Source organism: Lithobates pipiens, unplaced genomic scaffold, assembly GCF_037356315.1.
Source record: "Lithobates pipiens isolate NorthernLeopardFrog02 unplaced genomic scaffold, aLitPip1_a1.2 Scaffold_8, whole genome shotgun sequence".
Classification (NCBI taxonomy): Eukaryota; Metazoa; Chordata; class Amphibia; order Anura; family Ranidae; genus Lithobates; species Lithobates pipiens.
The window spans coordinates 491,161,688-491,176,332 of NW_027507903.1; the positions used below are offsets into that span (position 1 = coordinate 491,161,688).

Consider the following 14,645-nt stretch of genomic DNA (forward strand, 5'->3'; position numbering starts at 1 on the left):
GGGGTCCTAGAACACAGGAACCTCTTCTACCAGGATCGTGGTTACTTTTATTTAACCTGGATACTGGGGGGTTTATGACCGGAGGAGCCGGCCCTTACTTAGGAAGGCTCTCCTCAAGGCGGTAACGTACCGCCATGCATTCTGGGACCTAAACAGGTCCGTTGCGGTCATCCCCATTCCTGTAAATGAACTTATCGAATAAGTCAGATACGAAAACACCAGGTGTACGGGCTGGCTTACGGAACCCAAAAGGGGCTGCTACCTAAGCAGAGGAATCTGCTGTGTCCTGAATTTTCAGCGTATCACGCACAGCTGTGATAAGTGCTCAAACAAGCGCTTTGTCACGCGCGGTCCCAGACGGGGACTCATCCTCACTATCCGATCGGTCCTGGTCAGTGTCATCTGAAACAACAGAGCAGGGGTCACCAGCCTCAGCGGGGCCCGAGTCTGCGACAGAGCTCTCCCCAGAGGACGGGGGGGGGGGGCAGGGGCTGCTTTTTACTGCCTTTGCGCCCACGCACCACCTCCATCTTGGCAACGAATGTGTTAAGGACCGCTGACAAAGTGTCCTGAGGCACTGCACTGTCTACAGATGAACCGGTTGCAATTGCCTGGATTTCTGGGGAAGAAACACCAGTTTCTGAAGCCAGACTGACCCTACCCTGTCTGCCACCTGATGGGGACTTAGGACAGTGATGGTCCCACCCTCCTAACTGCTGAAGGTTGAGGGGCCCCCACCGCAGGACTCACCATCCTGACTGAGTTCTGTGCTGTCCAGCTAGGTGTGCCTGTGTCAGCTCCCAGATGCTTGTGAGAGAAAACCACGCTGTGTTGACCCTCATGGAACAGTGCTCAGCATGAAAAATGTGTTTAGGCTACAACAAAATGGCCACCGAGCGTCCAGTATAAAAGACATAATCACAGGGAAAATGGCCACCAAACTACAAAAAAATGGTTCCTGACCGTGCTTCTCCCTGGTCACACCAAAAATGGCCACCGAGCACTGTATACAGAGGTACAGTGAAACACAGGCAGGGAAATGGCGGCAAACATCGCTACAGCTATCAGCAGACAGACACAGACCTCCAGGGGAGAAACAACAGATATCCAGCGCACAGTCACCCAGTGCAGCCCCCAACCCAAGGTGAGAGCCCCCCCAGGGGGCCCCTGTCCGTGTGGTACACACACCGGTCAGCAGCTCATGCAGCATCCACCATGAGGGGGGAGATGGGGACAGGGAGGTGAGGGATTCCCAGATCGACCTCCCAAGGAATGCCCGGCTGCTCAGCCCCACTGAGGCAGGGAGAGCTGTACTTACCAGTCCTGATGAGCTGGGGAATCATTCTATCAAACAGACCCACTCTCCGATCAGTACAGGGTGGCTGCTGGCCCGGAAAACTATGACGCAGACATCAGCAGCCCGGTCATATTTTTTCCCCCGAAGCATTACGCTCACCGGCCGCCCTTGGAGCCCGAGTGGCATGTCGTGGCCGACCCAGCGCAGAGCTCTGGTCTGCACACGTTCCCTGGCCAGGCTGGGGAGACTACAAGGCTAAGGGTATCCAGCCTGCCACCCAGTCGGCTTTTGATAACAGATCACAGTATCTTAATCTTGCTCAAAAGGCAAACTTCTGCAGAAAAAAATCCATAGACCGATGAGCCCGCAGGGTTCCTAGGTCCTTCTCCTTCACTGGGCAGAAAAAAAGAAACTGAGGCTGCAGGAAGCAGGCTGGAGGGTTGTTACTGAAGGGACCGTCCCTTGGGCAGAACTAGAAAGTTCTGTTTTTTTGTACATGTTAACATGTTCTGCCTAGTCCTCTCCTGAAGGTGGCGTAACAACCCAATGGTCAAGAATAAAGGAGCTGTGTCAGTCAGTGAACGTAGGAGAAATATATTTTTGCAAATAGAGGCACAAGTGGAGCCCCACTACTTACAAAACGGCAAAGCCAAGGTTCCAAGAAGTGATCCCCAAGGAGGTGGCCATGGGATGCATTTGGCCCAGGATCTGAAAGGATGGGGCTGACAGCAACCCACCGGGGGGGGGGCTAGGAGCAGGAACATGTGAGGGACAGACATGACTCAATGGTGACAGTTGTTTCCACTGATGTGTCCCAGCATTAGAGATAAACCTCTCCAATGTAAATATATAGTATATCTGAGTATTCTCGCAAATCCTATCGTGGTAGGTTGTAAAACAGCAGTGGATGATCTCAATGTATTAGAATACACTGAGATATTTTTGAGCCTGTAGATCATTGCACCAGATCACAGGTGCAATCTCAGGCTCCAACTGCCCGAGTGCCATTGTAGCGGTTTATACCTCATTCTGCTGATAGACTAATACAACTCACTAACTGATCCGTTACTGCTGCTCCTCTCTGCCAATCCCTTCACTGGCTCCCCCTACCTCACTGTGTAAAATTCAAAATGCTAACCATAACATACAAGGCCATTCACAACATCGCCCCCATCTACATCACCAACCTCATCTGCAGATATAGCCCAAATCGTCCCCTCCGCTCCTCCCAGGACCTCCTGCTCTCTTGCTCCCTTGTTACCTCCTCACATGCTCGCCTTCAAGGACTTCTCCAGAGCCTCTCCCATCCTCTGGAACTCCCTGCCCCAGTATATCCAGATCAGCCCCTAGCCTGTCCACCTTTAGGAGATCCCTGAAAAAAACCTCATTTATTCAGGGAAGACTATCCCACACCCACTTAACAGTTGTCGAGCCACCCTCATCAAATCAAGCTATTACCTTTTGTACCACCCCTCTCTTTTAGAATGTAAGCTCTACGAGCAGGGCCCTCCTGTACCTTTTGTATTGAGCTGTACTGTAATTGTGTTGTCCCCCCTATACATTGTAAAGCGCTGCGTAAACTGTTGGCGCTATATAAATCGTGAAGAATAATAAGAGCTGGCAGTTACTGAACAGGAAGGACCAATGAACTACTAGAACGCACATCAGTGCCATGGGAGTTCATTGAGAACTAAAAGCTGTCAGCCGTAACAGCTGATAGTAGTTGTAGTTCTCCCATTTCACAGAGCTCTGTGGATGAATTACACGGCCAGGTGGGCTGCAAAGTTATCCTTTACTTGCCTGCTTAATCTCAGAGCTCAGTAACTGCAACCCTAATTTGCTTAGGCTTACACGATTGGACAAGTTCACCTGTACCCCCCTTAATCCCAAGTGCAGCTCAACTAGTAAAATACTTTATGCTACACTACCAGTGTCTTCAATGTATGGACCTTTGGAGAAATGGCCACAGTAACTTTGTTTGTCCTGGCCATGTATGTGCATTACAGCCAAATAGACTTCTATGGGACCATCTCCAATCATCTGCAGCCTCTGGACACAGACACTCAAGTCCACTGCGCTGCAATGCACAAGTAAAGCCAGGGCAGCACAGACTTGCAATGTTGGATGTAAACTAACAGAATCATGACCATCAGATTGAGGAATGCGTCTGTGGAGGGGAAAGGTAGCTTAAGGCAGGGGAAGGGGCAAAGGGGGTTAAAAAGTAATTTGCTTCAAATGTCTGGAGGCTGCATGGAATACAGCTCACCCATAGTGAGGAAATGGAGTTGCGCATGCACAGTAAGAAAGACCTAACCTAGATGTTCAATTTGCAAAGGTTGTGCAATGACAGATGGAGCCACGCATTATGATAAAAAAAAAAAAAAAAAAACACCTAGAGAAGGGTGGGGGGCTATACTTTGGGGATAAAGGTGAAGTTGTCCTTTAATTTGCACACACTATCTCTATACACATACATGAGAAATCATAAATGCATTTTTCTACCGTTTACTTACTTTATTAGAAATGCATACATTTCAACCTCAGGACACCTTCATTGCAAAGGCTGTAAAATCCTTAAAGAGGAAGTAAACCCTGATGGGTTTACTTCCTCTTTTTTTCCCTGCAAAGGTAAAGCATAATGGACTACTATGCATCGCATAGTAGCTCATTATGTGTCACTTACCTGACACAGGAGCCAGCGAAGTCGCCGCCGATCCCTGTAGTCCGCCGCATCCATCTTGCTGGTGGCGTCTCGCAGCTCCGACCAATGGCAGCGGCGAAGCCGCGATGACGTCACTCCCGCGCATGCGCACGGGAGTCGACAAATTAGGCAAATCCATTCTTGGACTTGCCGCATTTAGTGCGCCTGCGCGCCGCTGTCTACGGCGCATGCGCCGTAGACAGCGGTGCCCATTTTCGGGCAAATATCTCCTAAACCATATAGGTTTAGGAGATATTGCTTGGACCTACAGGTAAGCCTTAATCTAGGCTTACCTGTAGGTCAAAGTGGTTTGAAGGGGTTTACTTCCTCTTTAAAGCAACCAAGTCATCTGCATCAGATCTAAAATGTATTATGTGTTCGGTAGAGTAGATTGAGTCCTCCATCTGCGGGCTGGAAGTGGAGGGTGAAGAGAACCTCTCACTTGTTTTATTAAAATTGGCTTCATGCCTTATGGAAGTTTGGCAAGCATTTTATTTGCAGAAAACAGTCTAGTGTAAGGGGAGGGAGGGTGAAGGACGTAATGACAGTGATGGCAGATGAAGGAGCGGAGTGGTTACGTTTTTTTGAAGATTGAAGGAAGGGACAGCAGAAGATGCATTTATTTATTTTTTTCAATATGCATAAAATCGGTGATAATGGGATCTCCAAAGCATATTTTTTCAAACACATGAGTATTTAACATATGGCATTCCTGTACATAAGTCCATTGGCGACACACAAGCTTGCATAGAGCGCAAGACTACAAGGCGCAGAATCAGTTCTAAGAGGAGGAACACTGCCCTCTAGTGTTAGCTCTCTGGAAGTGGCTGAGTGAGGATGCTGCTCCGGGTCTTCAGCTGAGACTGGGCGATATCAGCCAAGGCAGACTGGATCTTTTCCAACAACATATCCCCTCGGTAAACCACCTCTTCCAGGCGAGCTGCAGCGGCATGGTTCTCCTCTTCTAGCTGGTACAGACTGGCTGCCTTTAAAGAGACAGAAAATTAAAATGTGACAATGACTAGCATCTGTTTGATATGCTCAGATATGAGTTTAAAACCTTAGAGTCAAACTTTATCCTTTATATGAACCACCCTATGTAATGATTTAAAGCGGAAGTTTATGCTGCAAATAGATTGCCTTCTCCATCTCCACCTTAACATGCGAAGTACATTTTTAAAAGAAAATCTGCTTTCAATGCATACTTTATTTTGGATCCAATCATCCTTTGTAGTCTGTGCTGCTCTATGCAAAGCAGGCAGATCATGGCTCGTGGGAGAAGCCCAAGATAGTACCTTGCCCAAGTTCTCCTCTCAAGAGGCTTCACTTCGAATGTAAGCAGTGGACTAACTCAGTAGTTGTGCAAATATCAAAATGTCATAGACAAATTTCAGTCTGGGGGGAGTGATCATTCCGAGGCAGGATTAATGTAAACTGCTCTAGTAACACCTACATGCTGATGCCAAGCCCCCATGACTAAATACTGAAAACAAAAAAAAAAAAAAAAAAAAAAAGGAACAGGCCAGAGAAAGTCAGGCTAGTTGATGCTGGATTTCCTCCAGCCAGGAAATCCTCCAACTTCCTACAGCAGCCAATGTACATTGTGAGCAGCTCACAGTGTGCAGTGAAATCAGAGCAAGCAATTTCAGTAAAGGAAGAAGTTGTATTTAACTTGATAGCTAGGGTCATCAGGAACCGGCCCAGATTCGAACCATTAATGGACAGGCTTAATGTACGAAGTTGATCGATCAACTTGGTTACAACCAGGCTGCAGGATTCTTTTGCAAATATCACTAGCAGCTGCTATAGCCACTAGCGATAATCACTGTCAGCACCATCATCTATGTTTATGGGGAAATCATGCAAATTTCTTTCCTGCAAAAGAAATTCCGACCGCGTTTGTCCAGCTTAACTTTATGGATTTCTTTCCGGAATCAAGGTATGCTTTATAGGTTTGCATGGATAAAGGAGCCAGACAATCAAACCATATTGGAGAAAGACTGCCCTACACCAAGGACAATTATCCTGGGGAGCTCCTTAGATCCCACACCCAGGCCATTTACAGGACCTCAAGTGCTCTCCAAGCTGAGTTCAGCCCAACCCCCTCTTCACACTAAACTGCACAGCCCCCACCCCACTTTCTACCTCTTGTATCCAGGGCCTCTGTCCACCAGGCATCTGGAATTTGACAAGTGAATGTTAAGTTCTGGGGTCACGGGTAAAACCTTAAAAAAAGTACTACACACCACCGTATACAGCAGACATGAAAAAAAAAAAAAAAATTAGCATAAGCAGACAGCAAAAGACAATAGAAAAAAAAATAAAATGACATTTCCTATAGAATATAAAAATGTATTCTACAAAGCTCATTCCATCATCTCAGTTGCCTGTCTTACCTGTAATGCTGCTGTGGATTCCTCGCTGGGCAGAGAATCAATAAGAACATCAATGTCTTTGGCTGTCCGGGCAATGAGAGCTGCAAATAGCTGGGCGTACTCTAGAGAAAGAAAGAGTGATGATGAGACACCCAAGAGAGAAAAAAAAAAAAAAAAAAGGGGGGGGGGGAAGAAGTCCATTTTAAAATATACTTGAAGCCAAACTAAATTCAGTTTAAATCAACTGAATACATTCCAGGAGCAGCAAAATAAAAAATGTGTGTAAAGTCTTACAGCTCATTCAGACGGGTGATTATTCCCATCCTCTGTACAAAGCTGCCGTCAGGGGCATGTGCAGACAGCCCATAGAAGTGAATACACAAAGCACAGACACAAAATTGTATGGCAAAGTTTAGAGATGCGGGCAGGAGCCAGTGCACAGTTTTGAACGCAGAGCCTCTCCTCGGAACACCACAGGACAAGCAGTGTGTTATAAGAATTAAATTGGGGGCAGGGGTTCGAAGGTGTTCTTTAGCCCTGTCATAGGGAGACAACGCTGTTTTTTCATAGATGAGTAAAGCACTGTCACTCTAGGACAGGAAATGTCTTACTGGGACAACCACTAGGTCAAAAATAAAAAGGGGACAAAAAGACTTAGACATACTGGTGACTGTATTTCTAAGAGCCCTTCAGGACAACCTTGGAGAGAGTGCAGCTCTGCCCATTTTCCAGGAAACACATGCAGCCTTTATATCCCTATTCCACCATGGCTTCAGTTATTGTGTGGTCTGACATACTGGAAAACAAAAAGCACAGAAAACTACCAAACCATCATGATAGATACTCAACCACTTCTAAAGATAAAGGAGGGAAGTAATGGTTGTCCTGAAAGGCTTAGAAATACAGTCACCAGTAAGTCCAAGTCTCTCAAATCGCCTCTCAGGACAACTTTGGAGAGGATAAACCGAGAAAGTTACCCTAGGGTGGGATCACTGCCTGCAGTACCTTCCTGCCAAAGGCTTGATCTGCAGAGGACAGCAGGTCCAACCTCTAGTGTCAGAGAAGTATCGAAAAGTTGGACCATGTGGTAGCCTTGCATATTTGTTCAGGCGTATCACCGACCCTTTCAGACCAAGAAACCAGAAAAACACCCACCTGTTATAGAGCCACCACCTGGGTTTTCTGGGTTTCTCCAGTCATTGAGAAATGCGAAAACTGGCACTACACTTTGGTCTGGAGGCCTTTAGAAGAGCACCAGGAAATGAACTTTCCAAACTTTCAGGTATATGGCTTGAGTTACCTCCTTCCGACTGGAGAGTAGGGTCTTCCCCAATTTATCTATAGTCTCTTGGCTTTTAGGAGGTCTTCAGAAACCAGTCGTAACCGGTCTGCTCTTGGATGGTTCAGGCTCCGTTCACACAGGGGGCGACACGACTTGCCGTGCCACGACCTGACAAGTCGCCCCCGTTCTGTACTACGGAACCGTTCTAAGAGGAGCGACTCGAGTCGCTCCGACTTAGAAAAAAGGTTCCTGTACTACTTTTGGGCGACCTCGGGCGACTTGCATTGACTTCTATACAGAAGTCGTTTGCAAGTCGCGTCGTCTCGCATCGCCCCCTGTGTGAACCAAGCCTTAGGGAACCGCGTTAGTAGGTCCTATCTGGACGGTAGCTTCCATGGAGGTTTTGCGGCCAGATTTAGCAATTTCGTGAACCAAGGTCTTTTTGGCCAGGATCAGATTGGCATTTTCTTCACTCAACTTCCTGAGGACCAGCGGTATTAGCGGAAGGGGGGGGGGGGGGGGTGGAGGGGGAGCACAGCTTGTAATGCCACAGATGGGCAAAAGCATCTATGCCTGCAGCCTGATCTCAGTGGCGTGGGGAAAAAAATAAAAATCCATACTTTTGAGTTCTGCTTGCTCGTGAACAGATCTATTTGGAGGTTGCCCCCATGTTTTGGTGAGCAACACGACAAAATCTTGGTTCAGACTCCACCACTCTCCTTCTGCTTAGCAGATCTGCTAACAGATTCTGGGATCACTTCAGATGGACCGCTGACAGTGAGGCCACATTTTGTTCTGCCCAAGTTTGAGAAAAATGGCCTTGAGTTCCCACCAATTTGAGGACTTCCAGGCTTCTGCTTTGGACCAGGCCCCCTGAGAGGTTTGGCCATCCAAGTGGGCTCCCCAACCACTCGCATCTGTTAGACATTTGTCTGGGGGGGGGGTGGTCCCAAAACTGCCATGGCTGATCGGACTGGGAGCTTGGTTTGAATCTGTCTCGACACTGCTTGGATCTTCGAGGCAGAAAAACCTTTTTAAAGTACCAAGCTTTTTGTATAGCCCAGGAACTTCATCTCCTGTGCTGGTTCTGTTTGATTTTTTATAAATTCAGGAGCCAACCTAGGTTCCCGAGACACCTGAAGATTTGTCAAGACCTGTTCTTTGGAATCTGCATAAAACATTTCGGCCAGATACGGGATGGCCAAAATAACGCTTAGCTCAGAGACTCCAGGGCTTCCTCTATTACTTTTGTACAGATTCTGGGGGAGGATGAAAGTCCGAACAGCAGGGCTCTGAATTGGAGATGCCAAACTGAACTCCCCAGGTTGAGAGCCAGACAGAGAAACCGTTGGGAAGCCTGAGCCATTGGGATGTGCAAATAAGCATCCCTTAGATCTAGGGATGCCATGAAGCAATCTGGGGTCAGTAACTTCATTAAAATAGATCATGTTCCATCCGAAAGGGTTTGTAGTGGATGGATTTGTTCAAAATGTTTAAATTCAATATCAACCGATGTTTCTTCACCAAGAAGATGTGAGAATAGAAGCCCTGACCTTCCTGATATTAGGGGGCTGGTCTGGGGGAGATCTGAAAACTCCTCCTCTTCCCCTACCCCTTTGGTAGACCCAGCGGTTCTTCTGGTCCTGGTCCCCATTTTGTGGGGCTGTTGAACAGCGTGAAAATTCTTTTTGATTGGTTGTTTCTTTTTGGAAGGGAACGCCTTATTTCTTGTCAGCTGTCCAAGACAGTTTCAAGGTCTGGCCCAAAAAGAAGAAGGTCACGTGAAAAAAAAGGTAGGCCACAATTTTATCTTGTAAGCTGTGTCACCAGTCCAAGTTTTCAGCCAGATAGCACCTCTGTCTGAAGCTCTCACTGATACATTTACTGATTCAGCTATGTATATTACTGCCTTCAGTATCAGTGGAAAGGACTCCAGAAATTCTTTCCGTGATGTACCTGCCTCTACATGGCTCTTCAGCTTCTCTACCCAGCACTCTAGGTTCCTTGCCACTACTGTGGAAGCCATAGTGGGTTTGAGACTGGCAGATGTGGAATCCCATGCTTTTTAAGGAGAGAATCTGCTCTTTTATCCATTGCATCCTTTAGCACCCCCATATTTGTTTTAGAACGCTAGGTCCGTTTGACGGGAAACTTGTGAGAACGCAGCACCTAGTCGGGCTTTCTTATTCCAAACCTTTATCTCCTTATCTTTGAAGGGGAACCTTCTCGAGGGCTTTGGAAAAGAAAGGGCCTCTCTCAGGGTCCTTCCATTCTTTAACTGCATCCGAGAGGATTTTATGGACTGGAAACACCCTATGTTTAGTGTCATCTAGTCCTTGGTACATTTTATGAACCGATAATTGCACCTTTTCCTCCTGGATCTCAAGTAACATAGATTGCTCTCAAAATATAATCTACTTCCTCTAGTGTTAGCTTGTACCTAGATGCTCGGCCGAATCCCGAGGGAGGAAAGTGTACCTATCCCTTCATCCCCCGAGTCAACAATCACTGCCGTTTTAGAAGTGGATGCCCTAGGGCTGGACGATGGATGCTGGGGCTCAATCTGGCCTACTGGGTTCTTGGCCAGCATAGATTTGACTGAGCTCAGAGTTCGTAAGCCCTTGTACTGAAGAGAACAGGTCCTTGTATTGTTGGGATGTTTCCTCTTCAACCAGCTCCGTAATACAGGTCCTGCACATTGCTTTTTGCCATGAATCTGAGGAGATTCTTGCAAGATGGTCATATCCTCTTAATTGGTGGATCTAAATGCTTGGTTTTTGCTAACTGTTTGCCCTGCAAAGAAAATAAAATAAACTCACCTAAATGGTCCTTGCATACTTTCCTACTCTACCCTTACCCCATACTATCCAGCCCCAGTTAAAAGCAACCACCATGTCCAGGCTGCAGGGTCTGAGCGAAGTTACCTCTGACCCTGCAGCCAAAGAGCTCCCTGGAGGGAGGAAAACAAATACTCATGCATAAGCCTATATGGAGAAGAATATTAACAAAAAAAAAAAAAAAAGTACCCCTCTTACCTGGTCCTGACCGGTGCCTGCGGCGCCTGCTTCCGCTGTAACTGTTGGTCTCTCAGCAGAAAGCGCAGCAGGGAACTTAGAAAAACCTTCAGGTTTTGAATTACCTGGTCCCTACATTAGAGCCGGAAACACTGGTGGACAGATCCGCCTTTGGCCTCTACATTCCAGACAACTGGAACCACTTGTTGCCCAGCCAGACGCAACATCATCCGCCAGCTGTGACCTGGAACAGACATGAGGGACACACCACAGACCAGCCACCCGCCCGCCCAGCCACCTGGGCCATGCCAGAGGACGCCGACACCTCCTGCAGGCCATTGCTTCCCCTGAGCTGGAGAGACTGGGGACTCTGGAACACCCTCCGCCCATAATGAGGGGTCATGGGATGGTCACGGCACACCAGGCAGACACCTTAAAAGTAAGCGTTCTCCCTCCACCTCAGAGAGAGCGCAGCTCCCTGGTTCCTGCATGCGCTTCCACCATGGTGGAGGAAACGCAACAGAAGCCATGGTGGGATTTAAAGGCTGCATGTGTTTCCTGGAAAATGGGCAGAGCTGAGCTCTCGCCAAGGTTGTCCTGAAAGGCGATTTCAGAAAATACTACTAGGGCCTTAATCACTCTGGCAGTGTCAAACCCACATTGCTCCATACAACATGAAGAGACATTTGTTTTTAAGGCTGTATGCAGCTATAAGTGACTGGATATGCAGTATGGACTCACCAGCAGGTCGCATTTACCAGGTATGCAAGGACAGGTTCATAGCCCCCAATGAAGAGCGTGTGCGTCTCAGCATTGCACATCTGTCAAACACGAATGTGTAGGCGAGTGCTTAGCATTCATTTATATAGAAAAAGGGAGGGTGGCGTGCTGACGTCATCGCTGTCTAGGACGGGCGTTTGCCAGCCGGCCGGCATTTCTTCGCAAGCTTTTAATATTTCTACAAATGTACGTGCAATATTTTTGCTTATAAAATAAACTGTTTTATGGACTTCCACTATGGCGAGTTATCCCTTTTTCATTGGGATCTTGATTGCTGCTTACTGGTCTGCCCTTTGAGTTTGGAATGTCCTCATTTTAACCACAGCCGATTCCTGCCATGGATGTCTGGAGGTCGATTTGATGCCACAGATTTAATACTACAGGCCCTGTATCGCTTACCCTCTGGTAAGCGCATATGTTGTGTGGTGGAGGTTCACAAGCACTGGTGTTTGTTTACACAGAAGAATTTGATTAAATCACCATTTTCACTTCCTTCACTGGACTTTTGATATAATTACTTTATTTCTTTTATTTTAGGATTTATTATTGTTATCACGTATTACAGATTTATTTAATCACATGTTCATTCACGAGTATGATTTTATATTATGGTGATTTTTTGGTGTCATTTATTGTCATATTTTTACATTATTTTAGTTTAACTTTATGAGCAGCTATATTCTATGTTTTGGCGTTTGTAGATATCTTACAAATTTGAGCTGCAGCAATTCTTAGTGATTTATTTATTTATTTAGTTTTTAGCGCGGTATCTAACCCCCTTTTTTATTCATTTATATACGATGCCGGCACACAGCTACATGTTAGTATAAACCCCACCCACAAACAGCTCTACAAATAAAATTTGCGTAAATCGCACTCCAAAGAATCAAATTCAATATGAACGCAAATGCGGTACGATTTCTGTTCGAAAGTGTATGTAGGAAGGGAGTAAAGCGCCATCTAGTGGGCAGTTTAAAAAAAAATAAAAAAAAATATGTTAGAAGGCAAAACATATCTGGCCGCATGCAAAATAATCTACATTAGGTGTCCCAGTTTGCCAATGGTAGCCAAATTGGGGCTGCTGGAGGAGTTTAGAGGGCAGATGAAGTTATGAGACCCCGTGGGTATGGGGCAGAAATTACCACATCTTCAGAACCCCCCCCCCCCGGCGGAACGGGATACCTATACACCTGAATAGGATTATTTTGTAATTTTTATGTAGCCAGATGTGTGCTGTGAGTTCTAAAAATTAAGCAGTACCTGGAGATACAAACATGTATAACTCTTGGATCTCTAGTCCAGCTAAAATACAAAGATACACTCAGATTACCTTCTGTTGGGTTGGGTGGCTGATCCTTGTTTATTGATGTCTGGATGTTGCTAAACGATGCTGGAGGGGCACACTGCTGCAGGACTCCGATGGCATTGCAGAACTGATCAGCAAGCTTTATATTAAAAAACAAAAGAGAAGTGGAGATTTATATGTCCCGTCATATGAAGGGCTAAGCAGAAGCTGAATGAGGCTGAGAAAACAAGGAGCCTTCTGGAGAAGTTGTCAGGGTATTAAGAAGTGTGACACCCTATAGATTGTAAAAACTTAAAGTGGTTATAAAGGCAGGTGTTTTTTTTTTTTTTTTATCTTAAGGCATTCTATGTATTAAAGCGGGGTTCCACCCTAAAGTGGAACTTCCGCTGATCGGAACCCTCCCCCCCTCCGGTGTCACAATTGGCACCTTTCAGGGGGGAGGGGGGTGGAGATACCTGTCAAAGACAGGTATTTACACCCACTTCCGGGCATAGACTCCCGGGGGAGTCTACGCCATTTCCTGTCCTGCCGCGCTGTCTGCTGGGACACACACTGGTCCCAGAGACAGCGCGGACAATTCCTATTGCGCTGCGCGACTCGCGCGTGCGCAGTAGGGAACCGGGAAGTGAAGCCGATTCGCTTCACTTCCTGATTCCCTCACCTAGAATGGTGGCGGCAGCAGCCGAGAGATCGATCGGCCTCGCTGGACCCCGGGACAGGTGAGTGTCCATTTATTAAAAGTCAGCAGCTGTAGTATTTGTAGCTGCTGGCTTTTAATATTTTTTTTCCACAGTACAGTCCCGCTTTAAGATAAAAAGCCTTCTGTGTGCAGCTAGCCAATCAGGGGAGAGAGGGGGCGGGGCAGGGCAGGAGCTCCGTGTTTGAATGGACACAGGGAGCTGTGACTTGGCTTGGGTGCCCCCATAGCAAGCTGCTTGCTGTGAAGGTAATCAACAAGAGGGAGGGGCCAGAGCACAGAAGAGGGACCCAAGAAGAGGAGGACCTGGGCTGCTCTGTGCAAATCCACTGCAACAGAGCAGGCAAGTATAATAATAATACTATACTAATATTCCTCCTGCCACGGGTGGGGGGGACCAGCATGGGAGCCACGGGTGGGGGGGGGTGTAGGTGGGGAACCAGCATGGGAGCCACGGGGGGATGGAGGTGGGGGACCAGCCCGGAAGCCATGGGGGGGGGGGGGTGGAGGGGGGGGACCAGCCCGGAAGCCATGGGGGGGGGGGGGGGAGTGGAGGTGGGGGACCGGCCCGGGAGCCATGGGGGGGGGGGAGAGATGGAGGTGGGGGACCGGCCCGGGAGCCATGGGGGGGGGGGAGAGATGGAGGTGGGGGACCGGCCCGGGAGCCATGGGGGGGGGGGGGAGAGATGGAGGTGGGGGACCGGCCCGGGAGCCATGGGGGGGGGGGGAGAGATGGAGGTGGGGGACCGGCCCGGGAGCCATGGGGGGGGGGGGAGAGATGGAGGTGGGGGACCGGCCCGGGAGCCATGGGCGGGGGAGAGATGGAGGTGGGGGACCGGCCCGGGAGCCATGGGGGGGGGGGGAGAGATGGAGGACCGGCCCGGGAGCCATGGGGGGGGGGGTGCGCCTCATCACCCCCTTTTCATACAGGTCGGTAGAGAATGGAGGCAGGTCAGACCACATACACCGAGCTATCACCCCATCCTCCGGCCCGGGACACACCGCCAACCACTCACCGAATTCAGCGCATCCTGCAACTGAGTCAGCCGGTCCGCCATCTTTCCCGTTGACAACACCGCGCCTACCTATCTTCTAATTGGCTGCTGATATAAGCACCTCCTCCTAAAACCCTGTCCCTTCCAAGTTTGCTTGGCGTGACTCCGAAACCGCGCCTTCGCGTTTGTTCTACCCGC

At 48.2% G+C, this 14,645-nt stretch overlaps 1 protein-coding gene across 2 annotated transcripts; it reads right to left on the reverse strand.

Moving 5' to 3' along the window:
* Positions 1–4,607: 4,607 nt before the first annotated feature.
* Positions 4,608–14,635, reverse strand: MED21 (mediator complex subunit 21). 2 transcript variants are annotated; one of them, XM_077469080.1, is made up of 5 exons: positions 14,469–14,635; positions 12,780–12,894; positions 6,395–6,495; positions 6,144–6,223; positions 4,820–4,984 (listed from the first exon to the last, which is right to left on the reverse strand). In XM_077469080.1, the coding sequence occupies exons 1-5, from the start codon at positions 14,508–14,510 to the stop codon at positions 4,963–4,965; spliced, it is 360 nt and encodes a 119-aa protein (XP_077325206.1). In that variant the 5' UTR covers positions 14,511–14,635; the 3' UTR covers positions 4,820–4,962. The 2 variants fall into 2 exon arrangements, with proteins under 2 accessions (XP_077325205.1, XP_077325206.1); XM_077469079.1 differs by lacking the exon at positions 6,144–6,223 and having other exon boundaries at positions 4,608–4,984; positions 14,469–14,626.
* Positions 14,636–14,645: the final 10 nt, after the last annotated feature.